Here is an 18,078-nt window from a genome sequence, read left to right as displayed (position 1 = left end):
CAAACGGCTTTGTAGTCTGGTGCATTAACCCACAGCGCCACACCAGGGCTCTAAAAAGTAAAATAGAGGTAGGCAAAACTTGATGTGGATTTTTAAGAAGCAGCAGCAGTTCAATGGTGTTTCAGGTGTAGCATGAAGGAATGGAAGGGTGTCTGCACAGCTCAGGTGTATGCTGTGTGAGAGAGATGCATGGTGAAGACAGATGAAATGAGCAAGACCTGCAATTCTGTGATAAAGAGTTTGGGCTTTATCCTGTACGCAAAAGAGAGGCATCAGATAGAGTACGAGAGAGACAGAATCCAATTCTCATATAAGGTCATGCTGAGTGCTTGTAGGAAGCATGAACTGAGTGCAAGAAGATGAGCTGAAATAGTGAACAGATTCTGAGAATGAGCTTGAGGCTCCCAGTCTGCTGCTTTTTTCAACAAACATTGAGTTTCTTCCAATAGATTGTAAAAGATTCGGATCTGTGCCCATTCCAAAGAAAGGTGACCCAACTGATTATGGAAATCATTGAACAATATCACATGCAAGTAAAATTTTGCTGAAAATAACTCAAAAACAATTGCAGTAGTACATCAACAGGGAGATGCCAGAAATTTAATTCAGATTCAGAAGAGGACGTGGAACTAGGGATATCACTGCTGATGTCAAATGGATCTTTGCTGAAAGCAGAGAATACCAGAAAGATGTTTACTTGTGCTTTATTGACTATGAAAAGGCATTCAACTGTGTGGGTCATAACAAGCTATGGATAACATTGCAAAGAATGGGTATTCCAGAACACTTCGTTGTGCTCACGAGGAATTTGTACATAGACCAAGAGGCAGCCATTTGAACAGAATAAGGAAATACTGAGTGGTTTAAAATCTGGAAAGGTGTACGTCAAGGTTGAATTCTTTCACCACACTTACTCAATCTGTATGCTGAACAAATAATCTGAGAATCTGGATTATATGAAGAAGAACATAACAGCCTTGGATATTCAGATGACACAGTTTGCTTACTTAAAATGAAGAGGACTGGAAATATTTACTGATGAAAATCAAAGACTACACTCTTTGAATTGTACCTCAATATAAAGAAAATGAAAATCCTCACAATTGGACCAATACATAGCATCATGCTAAATGGAGAAAAGATTGAAGTTGTTGAAAGCTTTAATCTTGGATCCATAATCAATGCTCATGGAAGCAGCAGTGAGGAAATTAAAATGATGTATTCCACTGGACAAATCTACTTCAAAAGACCTCTTTAAAGTGTTCAAGAGCAAAGATGTCAGTTTGAGGACTAAGGGGCATCTGATGCAAGCCATGAAATTTTCAGTTGTCTCATATGCATGTGAAAGTTGGACAGTAAATAAGGAAGACCAGAGAAGAATCAATGCATTTGTTGTTAAAGAATATTGAAAGTACCATGGACTGCCGGAGAGAATACACAAATCTGTGTTGGAAGAAGTACAGACAGATGCTCCTTAGAAGTGAGGATGGTGAGACTTTATCTCTGGTGCTTTGGAGCATGAAGTCATGCTCAGAAAAGTAGAGGGTCAGGGAAAAAAAGGAAGACCCCCAAAGAGATGGACTGACATGGTGGCAGCAATGATGGGCTCAAATATAACAACAATTGTGAGAGTGCAAGACTGGGCAGGGTTTCATTCTGTTGTGCATAGAGTCACCATGAGTCAGAACCGACTCAATGGCACCTAACAACAACAATAGCAACAACCTAGTCCCTGAGGATGCATCATTTAACTAGAGAACAACCTCTGATCTTCTGTAGTTTGCATTCAAATAAGGCCCCTATGGCTTCCACAGACCAGAAGAGAACAAGGCCTTCCTAGGAGGTCCATGTCGAGGGTTAATATTCAGTAGGTATGACCATGCACTGCAAGGTCAGAAGTTTAAACCCACCAGCCACTCCTCAGAAACCCTATACAGAGTCATTATGAGTCTAAACTGACTCAAGGGCATTTAACATCAACATTAACAACGCACTGGTATGGTTGTAAGTTAACCAAAGATGTTAAAATGTCTCTAATCTTACTGGTGAATATGTGAGGCTCTCGTTCTTCAGAGGCCCATGCTATCCCAGTTCCCCCTTGGGGACCCTCCAGACCTCACAATCTCTCATCTAAATGGGTAATGCCTACCTCAAGAGGAGTCCTAGGATCCTAGCTGAGTACCTCGGCCAGTTTTCACTCTCATGGATTGGTGCTTGTGTACCTGGTATTGTGAATATTTTCAATATCTCCCTTTTTTAAGTCCCTTCCATACTTCCCAGGGAAGCCTTTCTCAATCCATTTTTTACCACCAGTCAAGTCAGGAAGAGATCTTTGGCACCTCCAAGTCCTGACAGTTCTCTGCTAATGACCCTGCCCACCATCTAATATATATTAGGGTGATTTATGGCTATATTTTATCTGTTCTAATAGCCTTGAACTCTGTAAGAGCAGGGTCCAATCAACAGCCATTGTTGAACATTGTCTCTGTGGAGAGAACCTTGCTAGGTACTTGAGGAATTTCTAATTGACTAAGATGGGATTTATTGTTAACAGCATGTGTGTATCAAACCATAACTATTCCAGGAGCCTGACATTACTCTTACAGTATCTGAAATTATCTATCTTGTCAAAGCGAATGTCACACTAGTAAGATGAACAACAGCTGTCCTCCAAGCAGTCATCTTATGGGACGGACAGCTTAACTGACTAGGTTGCCAAAGTGTGGATCAAATTAAAAGCCATTCATGACATCTGACTCAGTGCACTCTGGATGGTTAGCTCATTGTCTTGGTCAGTTATCAGCACCTTACTTGGACCAGAACACACTAAAGGTACATGGTAACCTAAACTAGATGGGCTTATACAAGACAGAATGTGGTAGCCAACTAATTTAGTTGAGGTGGGAGAATGCAAGGAGCACAAGGGAAGGAAGCATCATATTAACTCGAGTCCTGGTGTGGCACTGTAGGATAAGCATTGGACCACAAGGTTGCTTTGAACTGCAAGATCGGGGTTCGAACTCACCAGCCACTCCTTGGAAACCCAAACAGGATCGCTATGAGTCAGAACTAACTCGATGGCACCTAAAAACAACAAAGTCTATATGGGCCCTAGTGTGATGCTAACTCCAAGGTCAGCAGTTCAAACCCACCAGCCACTCTTAGAAACTCTATTCAGAGTCACCATGAGTTGGAACAGACTCGATAACACTTAACAACCACCACCTAGTCTATATGTTTGGACATCTTTTCCAACTCCACTCTCAGTTCTGTTCCTTTTTCCAAAGGTTCTGAATGTTTCCATTTCTCCTTTATTTTTCTTTTTAGGTCTGTCAGGATCTTTTTGTACACTTCTCTTTGGAGCAATCTACATGTCCATGACTCTATTGGTTCTCTCCCAACCATCTCTGCTGTTCTTTCTCTCAGAATTTTGGAGTACAGGATCTCTTTCCATTACAACTCACTGTTTTTCAAATGTTCTCTGTGGTTCTATTTTTCTTTAGTTCTCTCACTCTCTCTGTCTCTTAGTATTTGTGACTGTGTCTCTGGTACCAGGTGGAGAATGTGGACTCTGATCCTGAATCATGCCTTCACAACTGGGAGTCTGCCAAAGCCTGAAACAGGTTTGAGCACCCAGAGTTCTTGTTTCCGGATCCTCCCCAGGTTGGTATGAAGCATGCTTAGGACTAAGTGACTGGGCTACCCCCTGCCTGGCTTAGGACCTCTCTGTGGGTGTATAAGACTAAGTCTTCAGTCTTCTTCTGTGTCTTCAGACACTGAGGAGCTGTGTTACTAAAACATGTCACCTTTAACCCTAGGGCTGCAGAGAAAGGAGCTATTGATTAGTTTGTTGTTGTTGTTGTTGTTAAGTGCCATTGAGTCGGTACTGACTCATAGCGACACTTTGCACAACAGAATGAAACACTGCCCGATCCTGGGCCAACCTCACTATTGTTACCATGCTTGAACCCATTGATGCTGCCACTTTGCCAATCCATCTTGCTGGGGGTCTTTCTCCTTTTCTCTGACCCTCCACCTTACCAAACATGATATCCTTCTCCAGTGACTGGTCCCTCCTGCAATATGTCCAAAGTATGAGAGACGAAGTTTGGCCATCCTGGCCTCCAAGGAGCATTGATTGGAGGGGTAGAGGAAAAACACAGTCCTTGTGTGGTGATGTAGGATAAGCGCTCGACCATAACATCAGTTTGAACTGTAAGGTTGGTGGTTCAAATTCACCAGCCACTTTTGGAAACCCTATACAGGGTTGCTGTGAGTTGGAACTGACTCAACAGCACTTAACAACCTTCTGCCATGGATTGGGAGAAAAGGCTGATGTAAGAATGAAAATTCTTCTGGGGTCTTAAGGCTAACCAGAAGTTTGGACCCACCATACTGTCAGACATTTTGGAGCTGAAGAAGACTCACAGGATGTGTCTTTGTTGTAGACCCATTCATGCTTTCTGCCCTTGTCCCTGTTCATATATTCTTCATAGGCCCTCCCATCCACTCCCAAAGCTTCTACAAGTTGGTGACAGCCAAGTATCCTGAGACTGGACCCTCCGTAAGGCCCCATACCAGACCTATAACTACCTGCCTGATGGACACCCCACTTGGATGTCCCACAAGGATCTCCAGTCCAACAGGTGCCCCGCAAGTAGAATTCAAATTCATTAAAAACAACAACAAAAAAAACCCCTCATTTTTCTCCTTCAGTGAATAGTACCACCCTCTATCCTATGACTTAAGCCAGAAACCTGGAGCCATCTTTGCTCTCTTTTTTTCTTCACTCATTGACATTTAATCATCAAGCCTTTTGGATTCTACTTTCTAAATTTTTGGCCCACATTTCATCCTACTCAAAGGTTCCATTACCTCTTAACTTGATCTCGTAATAGGGTTTGTTGACTCCATCTAGCCAGAGCAATCTTTCTAAAATGGACATTTCATCATCTCACTTTTTATTTTAATGTTTTATTGTGAATTATGTGATAGTTTACATGGGATAACATTAGTTTTACATTCATTCGATCGTATATCGTCTCATTGCCATGGTTACAATCCCCTTCATGCAATCCTTCCCCCGTACCCCCCAGGTCTTCAGCACACAGTTGCTCTCCCTCTCTGGGACTAAAGTCTCCAGCTGCTCCATTGCTCCACATCATCATCTCTGGCTCCATTTCAGGCATCACTGCTTCTCTGGGTAGGGTCCCGCTCTCTGCTCTTCTCCATTGATGATCCTAGGGACCTCCGCTCCTAGACTGAAAAGTTAATCACTCCCCTCCTTGCTATAAAACATCTACCTTTACATTTCCAACCCTCACAATCAGTCCTGATAACAGTTATTCACTATTGTGTCACAAGAGACCCGTCTGTATTTCATTGCATCAACCCCGCCTAGACAGATTGAATACTACTCACCGGAGATTCTACCTTCCTCCAGGCCCTCTGGATCTAGGTTCCCTCTTGAAAGCTTGTAAGCCAGTCACTTCTTGTCTTTATAGCCCCCCACCCCCCATTTTGGGTAGCCAATGTCCAAGTTGCCCATCCCTGTCTACTCTGTGTGTGGAGGGGGTGGGAATGATTCTTTCTTGCTGTAAGGACTTGTTCCCTCTTTTGAGCTACTGCTTCCATAGGTGTAGGTCAAGTTCATCAAATTGTATGAGAATACTTTTTTTTTCCCCTCTTCTTTTTACTTAAGACCCTTCAGTGGTTTTCCATTGCCCTTAGGATAAAATTCAAAATACTTAGGATGACCTTCAAAGGGTTTCTTTGACCTCCTTGGTGGACTCGTGACATAAACTGGTCAAAACAGAGAGAAGCATTTGATGACTGAGAGAGCCCATCCATTCTGTGTAGGACGTGGATCTGGAGACACACAGTCATCTTATAACTCTGATGAGGGTAAAACCACAGACGGCAGAGTGGAGTGGTGGAAAGAGGTCCTTGGTGGCACACTGAACTGACGGATTAAGTTAACCTAAATCCATCTGCATTTGGACTTTTCAACTGCATGATAAATTTTATTGTTTAAGCCACTTTGAATTTACTATTACTTGTGACATCATCTTACTGATAAAAATCTCCATGATTTGGCTTCTGCCACCTCTCTTGCCTCTTTTCTCATCACTCTCTCCCTTGTAATCTATATTCTAGACTTACTGAACATCTAGCAGGTCCTTGAATGCATTGCATGCTTGTTCTGTTTTTGTTTTTGTTTTTTACTTCCAAGTCTTTGTACATGCTGTTGTTTGTACATGCTGTTGGACTCCTTTCCTCAACTCTTTACCCCCACCAGCTTTTGATTTCAGTATCAATTTGCTTTTAGTTATCATTTCACATGTCACTCCTCCAAAAAGCCTTCCCTGACTCCTAGACTAAGCACAGCCTCCTCACTGTGTGCTTACATAGTAGTCTCTACATCCCAGTAATGTTCATTTCACTTTGTGATGACTCCTTACTGTATCTGTCATGTTGGACTATAAGCACCAATAAGGCAGGGTCATATTTCTCTTGTCCACTATTTCATCCCAAGGCCTAGCACAGTACCTGGCACATGGTAGGCATTTAAGTTGAATGATTGACAATTGCTCAAAGCATCCCTAAGACTTCTCTAGCATCTAATGAATTGAAAGCAGAGGTGGAAGGTGATTCTGAGGCTGTAATCATTATGGAAGCGGACAGTCTTACATTCCTCCCACAGAACAGCTGGTGGGTTTGTACCACTGATCTTGCAGTTCAAAGGACTTTGCAGTCATACGCATTAACGCACAACACCACACGAGGACTCTGCCTAGCCCATAGGGCTCCTTATATATACCCCCACACATTTTATACAAAAATGCAATCATAGTGTACATCTTGGTAGCTTGTTACTTTCTTTCAGCAATATACTATGTTAATTGTTCCTATTGATAGTTTACCACATCATTTTTAATGTTTTCATATTACTCCTTCAAATGTTGTACCATAATTTTCTTAACCAGTCACTAACATTGGACATTCAGGATGGTTTCAAGTTTTCTGTTGTTATAAAACAACATTGTGTCAGACATCCTATATAAAATACTTTTATACACATCTGTTTTGCGAGGATGCATTCCTAGAACTGAAATTGCTAGGTTAAAACAGTATGCATGTTTTTGTGTGTCTGATACATATTTTTAAAATGTTTCTATCTCTACTGACAATTTTTCAAAAAGCCAAAGTAAAGAAAATCTAGTACATTTAATCTTTGACTAGGCAATACAGACGAATCAACTTAAAGCTTTTGCTTTTAGTGCGAATTATAGCAATCAGACACCACCACGTTGATGATCTACACCTGCTGACCAGAAATTAATTGGATGTCAGGTTTTGAATCAGCAGAAAACGAGAAAGCAAGTTAGTAATTTAAAACCTACAAGCTTTTGCCCAGGGGTCAAAATGTTTCAAACCTTGGATCTTGGCTCCTAGTAGTGAAAGCATTGGAAAAGATGGACATCTGGCATGGGCACAGGGCAGAGTACGTACTATAATTATTGATCTCTTTCCAATCCTACAGAGGTACAGTGTCTTCTGACTGAAGTCCAGTCGGCTGCCCCAACTTGACGGCACATCTAAGGGGGACACATACTGGGCCTGTGGGCACACCCTGCTCCTCTTGACTCTGCCCCCGGCGGCGCTGCGTAAGTACGGCGCCGCCCTGGCGGTAGGGCGAGGCCAAGGCGGAGTAGACTCGGTGCAGTCTTGTCGACGTCCGCAAAAGTAACCTCTCGGCGCAGCTTTCCTGCGCAGGCAGCCTCCAGGCGCCAGGGGACGCGCTCCTCCTAGGCACCGCCCCAAGGCCCGCCCTCGGAGCGGTTTGGATTTGAATCTCCAGCGGGCTGCGACCGGAAGTGCCGACCCCTCTGCTAAACCATGGAGCTCCCTGATCCCCGCTTGCGGTGCCCTTTGCAAGAGCAGCGTGCCCGTTGGGAGCGGAAACGCACCTGCACCTCTCGGGAGCTGCTGGAGACAGAGCGACGCTACCAGGAACAGCTGGGGCTGGTGGCCACGGTGTGGGGCGGGAACCCTAGGGTGTGGGAGGGTCTCTGCGATCTCCGTGACGCTGAGTGTGGTGGGCCATGGACGATCCGCTTACGTGTAGGAAGCTCAGACCCACCTCCATGGTTCTTAGTTGCTCCTCTTCCTCCAGACTGATCCTAATACCTCACTGCCGTCAGTTATTAATACTCCTTTTACTGCTGTTAGTGCTGCCCAGTCGGTTCCGACTCATAGCGACCCTGTATAGGGATTCCTAGTAGCGGCTGGTGAGTTCGAACCGCCTACCTTGAGGTTCAAACCCACCGAGTTCAAACCGACCTTGCGGCCCAGTGCTTATCCTACAGCGCCACACCGGACCCTTAGCGACCCCTATTTAGGCTTTCCATGAATATAAATCTGTGGGAGCAGACAGCTTCATATTTCTCCCACTGAGTACTGGTGGGTTTGAACCACCGAACTTGGTGGTTAGCAGCCCAACGCCTAACTTCCTCCTTTCCTAGTACTTCTTGGGGATTCTGAGAGCCAAGGGGACCCTGCGACTCCCAGAGCGTCAGGCCCTGTTTGGGCCATGGGAACTCATCTACGGTGCCAGCCAGTGAGTGGAGGGGGCATGAAGGGGGTGTTGGGGACTGGGTGGGAGTAAGGAAAGGGGAGGGTTGTTGGTAAGTGCCATCGAGTCGGTTCCGACCTATAGCAACCCTGTATAGGGTTTCCGAGGAGCAGCTGGTGAGCTTGAACCGCCAACCTTACAGTTCAAACGGCTTTGCAGTCTGGCGCGTTAAGGCATTTGGGAGAGCCCTTTCTCAAGCTTTGTACGGAGCTTGGAGTCTGACAAACCCAAATTCAAACACGGAGTGGGCCAGTTAACCTCAATGTAATCTTTGCCTGGTGCCAAAACAGCCCTGGTTTCCTCATCTGTAAAATTCGGTAATAGCGCTACTCTGGAGCAGGGATGTGGGGATTAAATAAGGCAGAGGGTACTTGAGTCCTTCCTAGGCTCTCTTTTATTGTCCTCGTCCACACAGGGACCTGCTTCCCTACTTGGAAGGAGGACACTGGGGACAGGGCCTGGAGGGCTTCTGCTCCCACCTGGAGCTCTACACCCAGTTTGCTGCCAACGCTGAGAGGTCCCAGACCACCCTGCAGGTAACCTGAAAATGACTCCAAACCTGACCTTCTTCCCGTCTTACCCCACACATTTTCTTCATTTGACGATGCAAACTTCATTTCTGCAGAGTCCTCTGAGTGTCCCCCTCTGTGCTAAGTTCCCTGGGGAGAGAGAGTGTTTCTGTCAGGTGTAAACAGTTTACTCAGGCTGGGATTTTGCACACAGATGAACACAATAAAGGGGATGGTTTTTCTCCTTGATTTCAACCTTTCCCCCGCATCCAGGAGCAGCTTAAGAAAAACAAGCGTTTCCGAAGGTTCGTGCGGCTTCAGGAAGGACGTCCGGAGTTTGGGGGTCTTCAGCTCCAGGACCTGCTCCCTCTGCCTCTGCAGCGACTCCAGCAGTGAGTGAACTAACTCATCCTGACTCAAATCTCTCATTTCTGAGTCTGCTGCCTTCAGCTTTGGGGTCTGCCCTAATCACTTGCCAAATGACTCCTCAGCTTTTATAAGAGTAAATATGTGTCTGCAGATACATGTAAGTTTGACAGGCTATTTCTGCATAATGTATTTATATTTGCTTCAAATATACCCATGAATATAGTAGAGCATTCAGGGGGCAAAGTTAGGAAAATTTAGCCATAACCAGACACATCTTTAGGGAATGAGTGCCTGGGCCTGAGAGCTCAGGACCATAATCTTGGGGAACATCAAGGTCAATGGGCACATCGTAGTCCACAAGGTAAAAGTTCTGCATGCAACTTTGGTGAGGAATGACTGAGGGCTTAAAAGCCTGAGCATCGTAAGATGTAGCTATATATGTCTCCCTGTCTGGAGCAAAGAAGAGTGAAGAAAACCAAAGACTCAAGGAAATAGTCTAAAGGACTAGTGGGTCATGTGAACCCCAGCCCCCATGACCCTGTGACCAGAAACTATAAAATGCTCAGCTATCACTGCTGACTGCTTTGGAAGGGATCACAATAGGAGGTGTCCTGAGTGAGTGGGAGAAGATGTGGAACAAAACTCAAAATCATCAAAAAGAGCTGCCTGCCCTTACTTTTTTCAGTATGGGATGGAGGAAGGCCAAGTGGTATGAACCCAGATTCTAAATCAGATGAAAAAGCGGGATACAATAGCCAAAAGCAGATCTTTTCCTGATTTTCCAACTCAAGTATGCGCAAGGGGTGATCTGTATGCCAGACAGATGGAATCGTGCCTAGTCTCTGCTTCTGATAGGCTTCTGGCTGTCCAATTCCAGGTATGAAAATCTCGTCATTGCTTTGGCTGAAAACACAGGTCCCAACAGCCCTGACCACCAGCAGCTCACACGTACGTTCCTGTTCCTCCGCAGTTCAGGCAGGAGGCTGCCTCTCTTGTACCCCTCTTCTGGTTCTGTCCTCCAAGGATATTTGCTGTGTCCCTACTGCCCTGCCCATTTTTAAGAGGTTGGACCCTGACTCTGGTCTACTTTAGAATAACCTATCTTTCACTGCCACCAAGTACCCCTCAAAGTTGGGATGGGAGTGCGACGAGGGATGTTATTTCAGGTGCTGCTCGGCTGATAAGTGAAACTGCCCAGCGGGTCAATGCTATTGGTCAGAGACAAAAGAATGACCAGCACCTTCGGCGTGTCCAGGCTCTGCTCAGTGGATGCCAGGCAAAGGGGCTTACCTCAGGTAGTCTGCATGCCCCCTCAGTCCTCAACTGCACCCTTCCTATTCTCTCTATTCATTTTCTAGTGCTGCTGTAACACAGTATCACAAACTGGGTCTGTTAACATTGTGTAACGGTTCTGGAGGCAAGAAGTCAAAAACAGGGCAACAGGGTTATGCTCCCTTTGAAGACTCTAGGGAAGAATCTTGGCTTCTTTCAGCTTCTCATTACTTAGGTATTCCTTGGCTTGTAGACACATCATTCCAATTTCTGACTCAGTCGTCACATGACCTCATTCTCTGTGTGTCTGTGTTCTCTTCTTATGAGGATGTCAACTCAATTTAGAGCCCACCCTAAACCAGGATAATTTAATCTCAAGACTCTTAACAAATTATATCGACAAAGCTCCTATCTCCAGGTCCCATTCTGATGTTCCAGTGGACATGAATTTTGGAGGGGTGCTATTTAACCCATTATGCACCTCCTCTATAAAGCTACCACACACTGCTTGTTCCTTTAGCTGCTCTTCTTTTCCCATGGGCCACGTCCTGGGGCTGTACAGTAAGAACTCCCCAACCCCCTAGGGCGCTGGTTCCTACGGCAGGGCTGGCTGCTGGTGGTGCCTCCCCGTGGGGAACCTCGGCACCGAATGTTCTTCCTCTTCACTGATGTGCTCCTAATGGCCAAGCCTCGACCTTCATTGCACCTGCTGCAGAGTGGCACCTTTGCATGCCGCGCCCTCTACCCCATGGCTGAGTGTCAACTCCAAAGGGTTTTTGGCCACTCAGGAGGCCCTTGTGGTGGACTACTCAGTGTAAGTAGTAGGAGAGTGGCATGAGGTAAGGTTTGGGGAAGCCTAGATTATACCTCAAACCCAGTGCATTTGGATTATCTCCTTGGTCTGGGCCCCCTTTCATAGGAACTGAACTATCTACTTTGGTAGAGAGTAGTTGGGACTCGGGCTTCATACCTAGTTCTCATTTCATCCCTAAATCACCTCAATGGAAACAGCAAAAGGTTCCAGCTCTAGCCTGGAACTTTTTAGGCCATGCACTAAGAGATGGTCTCTCCTTAGCTGTCCTTTCCCCAGGAGAAGCTACTACTTATGTCTCTAGACCAGGAGGAGCTGTCACGCTGGTATCACAGTCTGACGTTGGCCATCAGGTAAGTTGGGTCAGGAAGAGTGCTGTGAGGCCCTTGCTCTAACCATTCTGCTAGAGATAAGCAGTTCTCATATGTCTGCTGCTCTCCCTCAGTTTCGGACCTCCCAGTTCTGTGGATGATTTTGTAGGAATAGGGTGCTCATTGCCAGTGCCTGAACCTGTCTTGTTTTCTCTCTGTAGCAGCCAGAAGAATGATTAGAATCTACAATTGCAGAACCCAGAATACCTCAGGAATAGGTCAGAGCCGGGAGTACAAAGGAACCTTCTCTAATGTTAAACACAATGTAGAACCCTTCATAGTTCGAGAACGGTCATCTTGTGTTTGCCTGGGACCAAGCCAAGTTGGGTCATCTGACCTGCTCTTAATCAGGATACCAAGTTTGACCTGATTGAGCCTAAGCCGAATCGGCCCCTTCAACACAAATGACGAGATCTGGGACCAGTAAGCTCAGTGCTGAGGTTAAAGAAGTGTTTGACTGCTAACCATAAGGTCGGCAGTTCAGATCCATCAGCCGCTCTTTGGAAATCCTATGCAAAGTGAATTGGAACCGACTCAAGACACTTACCAACAATAATAATGGCAGAGTTGGAATCAACTTCACAGCAGTTTGGGTGTACCTTTAAGTTGGGTGATGTGTCTACAAGCCAGGCTTTTATCAGGGTTTCAGCTTTGTAAGCATAGCTATCTTTGTGTTGTATATAGTTTCTATAATTTATTTTCCCACTGGATTTAATAAAAGTTTTCTTTTGCATGTCCTTTCTCAGTTATGCTAAATGGAAACAGATTTTTATGCCCTGAAAGTTGGCATGATGGTGGCCTCAGAAAAGAACTGGCGCTCCCTCCGCCTCTGCCTTCCCCCTGGAGAGTGCTGCGTTGTGTCCTAATAAGGGAAGCTTTTTAAAGAAGGCCTAGTAGTTCTTAGGCACCTAGTATGGGTGTGTATACAACCAGCTGGGATGGAAAAAGCACACAGGAGTGCCCAGTCACAAGAATAGGCTTTGTTTTACTAAACCTTCAGCTGCTGTCTCGCCTTCCTTCCCAGCTGGGGCTGTGACAGAGGCCCTTTGCAGCACGGCCTCTTCTTCTGAGCCCTTGCTCCACTTCCCAGGCAGTAGCTAGGTTCCATGTCTCTGTGCTCCAGTGTCTGGATTCCTCCCAGGCCGGACTCTCACCAGCCTCCTCTATACACAAGTCCTCAGGAAAGGGCATGGTGGCCTCTGTCCGGAGAAAGATCAGGCAGGTTCCAGTTTCAGGTTTTGTCTTCACCACTACCAGACCCTCACCTCCAACCCTTTACCTGCTTCTGGAACCTCCACACCCTTGTCCGGCTTCCTCTCTTGTAGCAGGTGATGAATGGTCTGTAGCTTCATGTTCAGAAGCTCCTGCTGAGCTCCAGTCAGAGTAGTTACACTGCAGAAATGTCCACTTGTGGGCTGCCCACCCCATGTCCCCACCCTTCCTACCACCTGCCCTCAATTGTAGCCACACGGTCATTATTCTCCTTACCACTCAAAAAGGGGATCCAGCTGGGCCATGAGGTGGTTCAGGTGCTGCTCTGTCTGGGCCAGCTGCTCTGTCAACTGGGCCAGCTGTTGCTCTAGGGTTAAAGGAGAAGACTGGGACAATGGATATTTGTCTTTTGCTACTCCCTGGAGTCCTGGTGTGGCACTGTGGGTTAATGTGCTGGACTTTGTAGGCTTGAACCACAAGGTCGATGGTTCAAGTTCACCAGTTTCTCCTTGGAAACCCTATGCAGGGTCACTATGAGTCACAACCATCTCAATGGCGTATAACACAGCAATCCCCCACCAAACAGACTTCTGCAAGACTCACCTGACTGCAATGATTCCTTGTCTGCCTCCTCTTGGGTAACTGCAGTCTCATCTTTCCCCTGCTGTGGAAGGAGAGGGCCAAACTGCAGCAAGGGCCCGCTCTCATCACCTCAGCATGCAAAGCCAGTGAGACCATTTAGGCAGAAAATCTCATCTAGTCTAGCACTCCACACAGGACATAAAGCAACATATTAGGCCCCCACACATGGTCCTACTGGGAGCATGTCGGATAACTCAGTAAGCAAGGTAAGCACACTGTCATTCGTGCTTTGTAATCTGTAGTGAACAATTTCACTTTTCCCCACCACATCGAAGATTCTGATTCTAGGTATGGCCTTCCTACAGAGTCAGTCTCTCCAAATTGATTATCCCCAATAGGGACAGAGTACCTAGTAAGCAAGGTAATCATAGATTTACTTGTGATTTAATAAGAATTACTCATCTGTAGCAAAGTTTCACTTTTGTTTACCATGTCATGTGAAATTGTTCAGTACAGATTGGTATGTAAGCACAAGTAAGCCTGTGCTTACCTTGCTTGTTGGGTAGTCTGCCCTTGTCCAGGAGTGAGCAGCTCTCTCCAGTTTATAATAGCTCTGGTTATTAGTTCTTATATAAAACCAAACTTTGTCCATGTATCGTCATGCTGTGGTGCTGATTAAGCTTCCAAAATAATGGAACATAATGCCCCTGAGGAATTTGAAGACAGTAATCATAACACCCTTTCCTCTCCCCCAACATTTCCTGAGTCTCCTAATTTTAGTTTAATAGCCCCAAATTTTCAGTCAGTACTCATGTGACATGGTTTGTCGGGCTGCTTTACTGTGAGCATGTGTCCTGAAGAGAATGAAATTCTCCAGATAACGCATAACTTTATCTACCTTATTCCTAGCATCAACTGGGGGAAGTGGGCTTGTCACACCAGCTTATAGTCAAGTATTTTAAGTTCCTTAGAGATGGTTCCAACTCATAGCGTCCCTGTTATAGGGTTTCCCGAGGAACAGGTTTGAACAAAGACCTTAGTTAGCAATCCAATGCTTATCCTATAGCTCCACACCAAGACTCCTTGTCAAGTATGAGGGATCTTCAAAAAAGATTGTAGAAGAGTTCTGTTATCTTTTATTTCTATTTACCCATGAACTTTTTGAAGCCCTCTCTTGTAGAAGTCTCGTTCAGAGATACAACTGCTAACTCCTGTTTCTTCCAGTCTGAAACTGGGTCCAACAACATCAAGTGTTACCTCTATTAAATTTCATTATGTAGCCTGTCAAATCTAGTTGTTATCCGAATGCCAATTAGCCATCCCTTTTAATTTCCCAGTTTCTATCCACTAAAATGTACTGCAGGGCACATTTCAGGGTCTCTTCCAAGAACTTTGAGATGCCTGGTGCCTTGAACACTAAAAACACTGCCGACAGCAATCAATCAGACGCTCATGTCAAATTTGGCACTTCACCAGGAATCGCGGTTGGACACTACTTGATGCTGCTGTTGTCGGGGTCAAATCCAGCTCTGAGAGATTTCGCACAAGTGACTTGCTCTCTCTTCACTGGGTTGTTGGTTGTAAATTAAAACGTGACGGTCATTATTATTTACAATTTACCAAGCACTCTTTACACTCATTACCTCCGTGGAGCCTTCAAATAAAAGCGTACTGTGAAAAGCCAAGAGACTAACGTCTTCATTTTAACAGGCGGACGGGATGAAACGTCCTGTTCCTAGCCCCCCGCGCCCTCCAATCGATCCCGCACCTGCAAACACTTGTACAGCACAAAAGCCACGACGGCCGCAGTGTACAGCGCCCCCAAAGGCAGAGCCCCAGCTCGGGCTCGTTCGCGCTGGTTCTTGGGCGGCGGCGGCCGCCGAGGTTCCGTGGCCCCAACGCCGGTCTGGGTGGGGTCCCCTGCGGAGGGAGGGCAGAGACAGGTCAGCATAGCTGGGGCCTCGCCCCCTGGGGCAGTCCCAGCCGCCTTCCACAGCCCTCGCTGGTACCTGGGTGTGCCCGGAGATCGGGGCTGGGGAGGTCTCCGAAGAGTCCGGATAGCACAGACATAAGTAACAGCCCCAGCACTCCACAGAACGAGACCACCCAAGACATAGCGAGCCAGCAAAGAAAGAGAGCCTAAGGGACCGAAGCGTTCCAGCGACGGCCGGCCGCCCCAGTGCGCACGCGCACACGTGCTCACCCGCTTTAGGCTTCACTGGAAACCAAGCATATACGATGTGAAGGCGGAGTCAAAGTTATTTGCATAAGGCACTGTGGGCCCAGTTTTTCTAAACTAGTCCATTTCTTACCTATTTAGTTATACTATTAGGGAGGATGCTCCGTAGAAGCTTAAAATCTTAGAAAGGTCTATCTAAAAGTTCTTTAAAATTTTTTCATAGCATTAGCTTTCTCACCCTAAGTTAAAAAGAAATTGTCTTTTGTTCCTATAAATACTCCGCTTACGGAACTATCGCGGTAGTTCGTGCTGAAGGCCTGTATCCTAGGCTACAGACGGAGGACCTAGTTCCTTGACACAGTGCCTAGGGGAAAGTCCCCGGACTTTGGGCAGAGAGTGCCGCGCGCGCATGCACGCAGACCCACTCGCTTCTCACAGTACACCGCTAAGATGCTACCTGGCCTCCTGTGGCCGGCGAGCTGAGCGGCGTGATGGCGGGGCGTCATCCGTCAGCAGCGATAGTTACGCAGGCAGTGCACTTCTGTGCGCCAACCACACGGGGCTCATTCTCAGCGCGGCAGCGATTTTTGTCCTCGAAGAGGAACACACTTTCTCCAAACTGCCCCCTCTTTTCTCTTTCCCACTCTTTATGTCTGGAGCCGGCGTTCTGGTGTGGTGCTGTGGGTTAATGCTGGACTACAAAGTCAGTTTGAACCTCAAGGTCGACGGTGCAAACTCACCAGCCCCTCCTGTGGGTCGGAACCGACTTGACAGCACTTAGCAACAACATCTGGATGCGTGGCATCAGGATTGGAGGAAGACTCATTAACAACCTGCGATATGCAGATGATACAACCTTGCTTGCTGAAATTGAAGAGGACTTAAAATATTTACTGATGAAGATCAAAGAGCACAGCCTTCCGTACGGATTGCATCTCAATGTCAAGAAAACAAAACTCCTCACCACTGGACCAATCAACAGCATTCTTATCAAGGGATAAAAGATTGAAGTTGTCAAGGACTTCATTCTTCTTGGATCAATTAGTTATCAACACTCACGGAACCAGCAGTCAAGGAATCAAACAATGTATTGCATTAGGCAAATCTGTCTGCACAAGACCTTTTTAAAGTGTTGAAAAACAAAGATGTCAGGCTTGAGGATTGAGGTGCACCTGACCCAAGCCATGGTATTTTCAATAGTCTCATATGTATGTGAAAGCTGGACAGTGAATAAAGAAGACCATAGAAGGAAGAATTGATGCATTTGAGTTGTGGTGTTGGAGGAGAATATTGAAAGTGCCATAGGCTGCCAAATGAACCAACAGATCTGTGTTGGAAGAAGTACAACCAGAGTGTGATCCTTGGAGTCCAGGATGACCAACCTTGGACATATTGTCAGGAGGGACCAGTTGCTGGAGAAGGGTATCATGTTTGGTAAGGTGGAGGGTCAGAGAAAAAGAGGAAGACCTTCAGCGAGAAGGATTGTCAAAGTGGCAGCAACAGTGGGCTCAAGCATGGCAACAATTGTGAGGTTGGCCCAGGATCGGGCAGTGTTTCATTCTTTTGTGCATAAGGTTGCTATGAGTCGGTACCGACTTGATGGCACTTAACAACAACAAAATACAATCAGACCACCTCACAAAAAACACTAAAGGGTGTTCTTTGGACAGAAAATCAACAACTGCAGACAACAATTTGAGACTAACATACATGACAATATCACCTAAACTGAACTCAGATACGGAAATATTCGAAGAAAAGCAGACCTACAAAATTGAAAATAGAGAATCAGAGATGCAGTTGCAACAACAAAATCTCATGAAATTAAAAAAAAAAAAAAAAGAATAATATAGTTACAGAACTTCTAAATGAAGAGGGAATCAAGTAGATTTCAAGAAAAAATAAAACAAATAAAAATAAGACTGATTGTAACCCTAAAAGCTAGACCAAGCCTTATTCCTAGCCCTAGACCAACCTATACCCCTAACCTAACCTTACTCCTAACTATAACCCTAACATTAAACAAAGTTTTAGGCCTAGCCTAGATCTAGCCATAGTCCCAATTATAATAACCCTCATTCTTAGTTTCTACCTACCTCCCCCTAACAATATGTATATGTATGTATGTATTATATATA

The 18,078-nt window shown here is 45.7% G+C and overlaps 3 protein-coding genes across 3 annotated transcripts in view; 2 read left to right on the top strand and 1 right to left on the bottom strand.

Annotated features, from left to right (window-relative positions):
• The first annotated feature begins 7,842 nt into the window (after nucleotides 1–7,842).
• On the top strand, nucleotides 7,843–12,147 carry ARHGEF39 (Rho guanine nucleotide exchange factor (GEF) 39). Its single transcript, XM_006863173.1, has 9 exons — nucleotides 7,843–8,037; nucleotides 8,526–8,620; nucleotides 9,051–9,171; nucleotides 9,418–9,536; nucleotides 10,391–10,461; nucleotides 10,680–10,808; nucleotides 11,370–11,599; nucleotides 11,861–11,949; nucleotides 12,129–12,147. Exons 1-9 carry the CDS (start codon nucleotides 7,900–7,902, stop codon nucleotides 12,145–12,147), a joined length of 1,011 nt encoding a protein of 336 aa, XP_006863235.1. The 5' UTR covers nucleotides 7,843–7,899.
• A 785-nt stretch (nucleotides 12,148–12,932) lies between these two features.
• CCDC107 (coiled-coil domain containing 107) lies at nucleotides 12,933–15,876 on the bottom strand. The gene is given in 7 exon segments (XM_006863078.1): nucleotides 12,933–12,986; nucleotides 12,988–13,166; nucleotides 13,247–13,359; nucleotides 13,456–13,546; nucleotides 13,783–13,843; nucleotides 15,530–15,681; nucleotides 15,771–15,876. Coding segments are annotated over 7 exon segments (756 nt in total).
• A 473-nt stretch (nucleotides 15,877–16,349) lies between these two features.
• The window catches only part of SIT1 (signaling threshold regulating transmembrane adaptor 1), a 4,201-nt gene continuing 2,472 nt past the window's right edge, over nucleotides 16,350–18,078 (top strand). The window contains exon 1 of the mRNA XM_006863172.1: nucleotides 16,350–16,610. Within this exon, the coding sequence (XP_006863234.1) occupies nucleotides 16,350–16,610 (261 nt within the window). The remainder of the gene's footprint in view (nucleotides 16,611–18,078) is intronic.

Source organism: Chrysochloris asiatica, unplaced genomic scaffold (assembly GCF_000296735.1).
Source record: "Chrysochloris asiatica unplaced genomic scaffold, ChrAsi1.0 scaffold00053, whole genome shotgun sequence".
Taxonomy (NCBI): domain Eukaryota; kingdom Metazoa; phylum Chordata; class Mammalia; order Afrosoricida; family Chrysochloridae; genus Chrysochloris; species Chrysochloris asiatica.
Note: the sequence above shows the minus strand (reverse complement) of the source record. Positions and strands in the feature narration are given on the sequence as shown.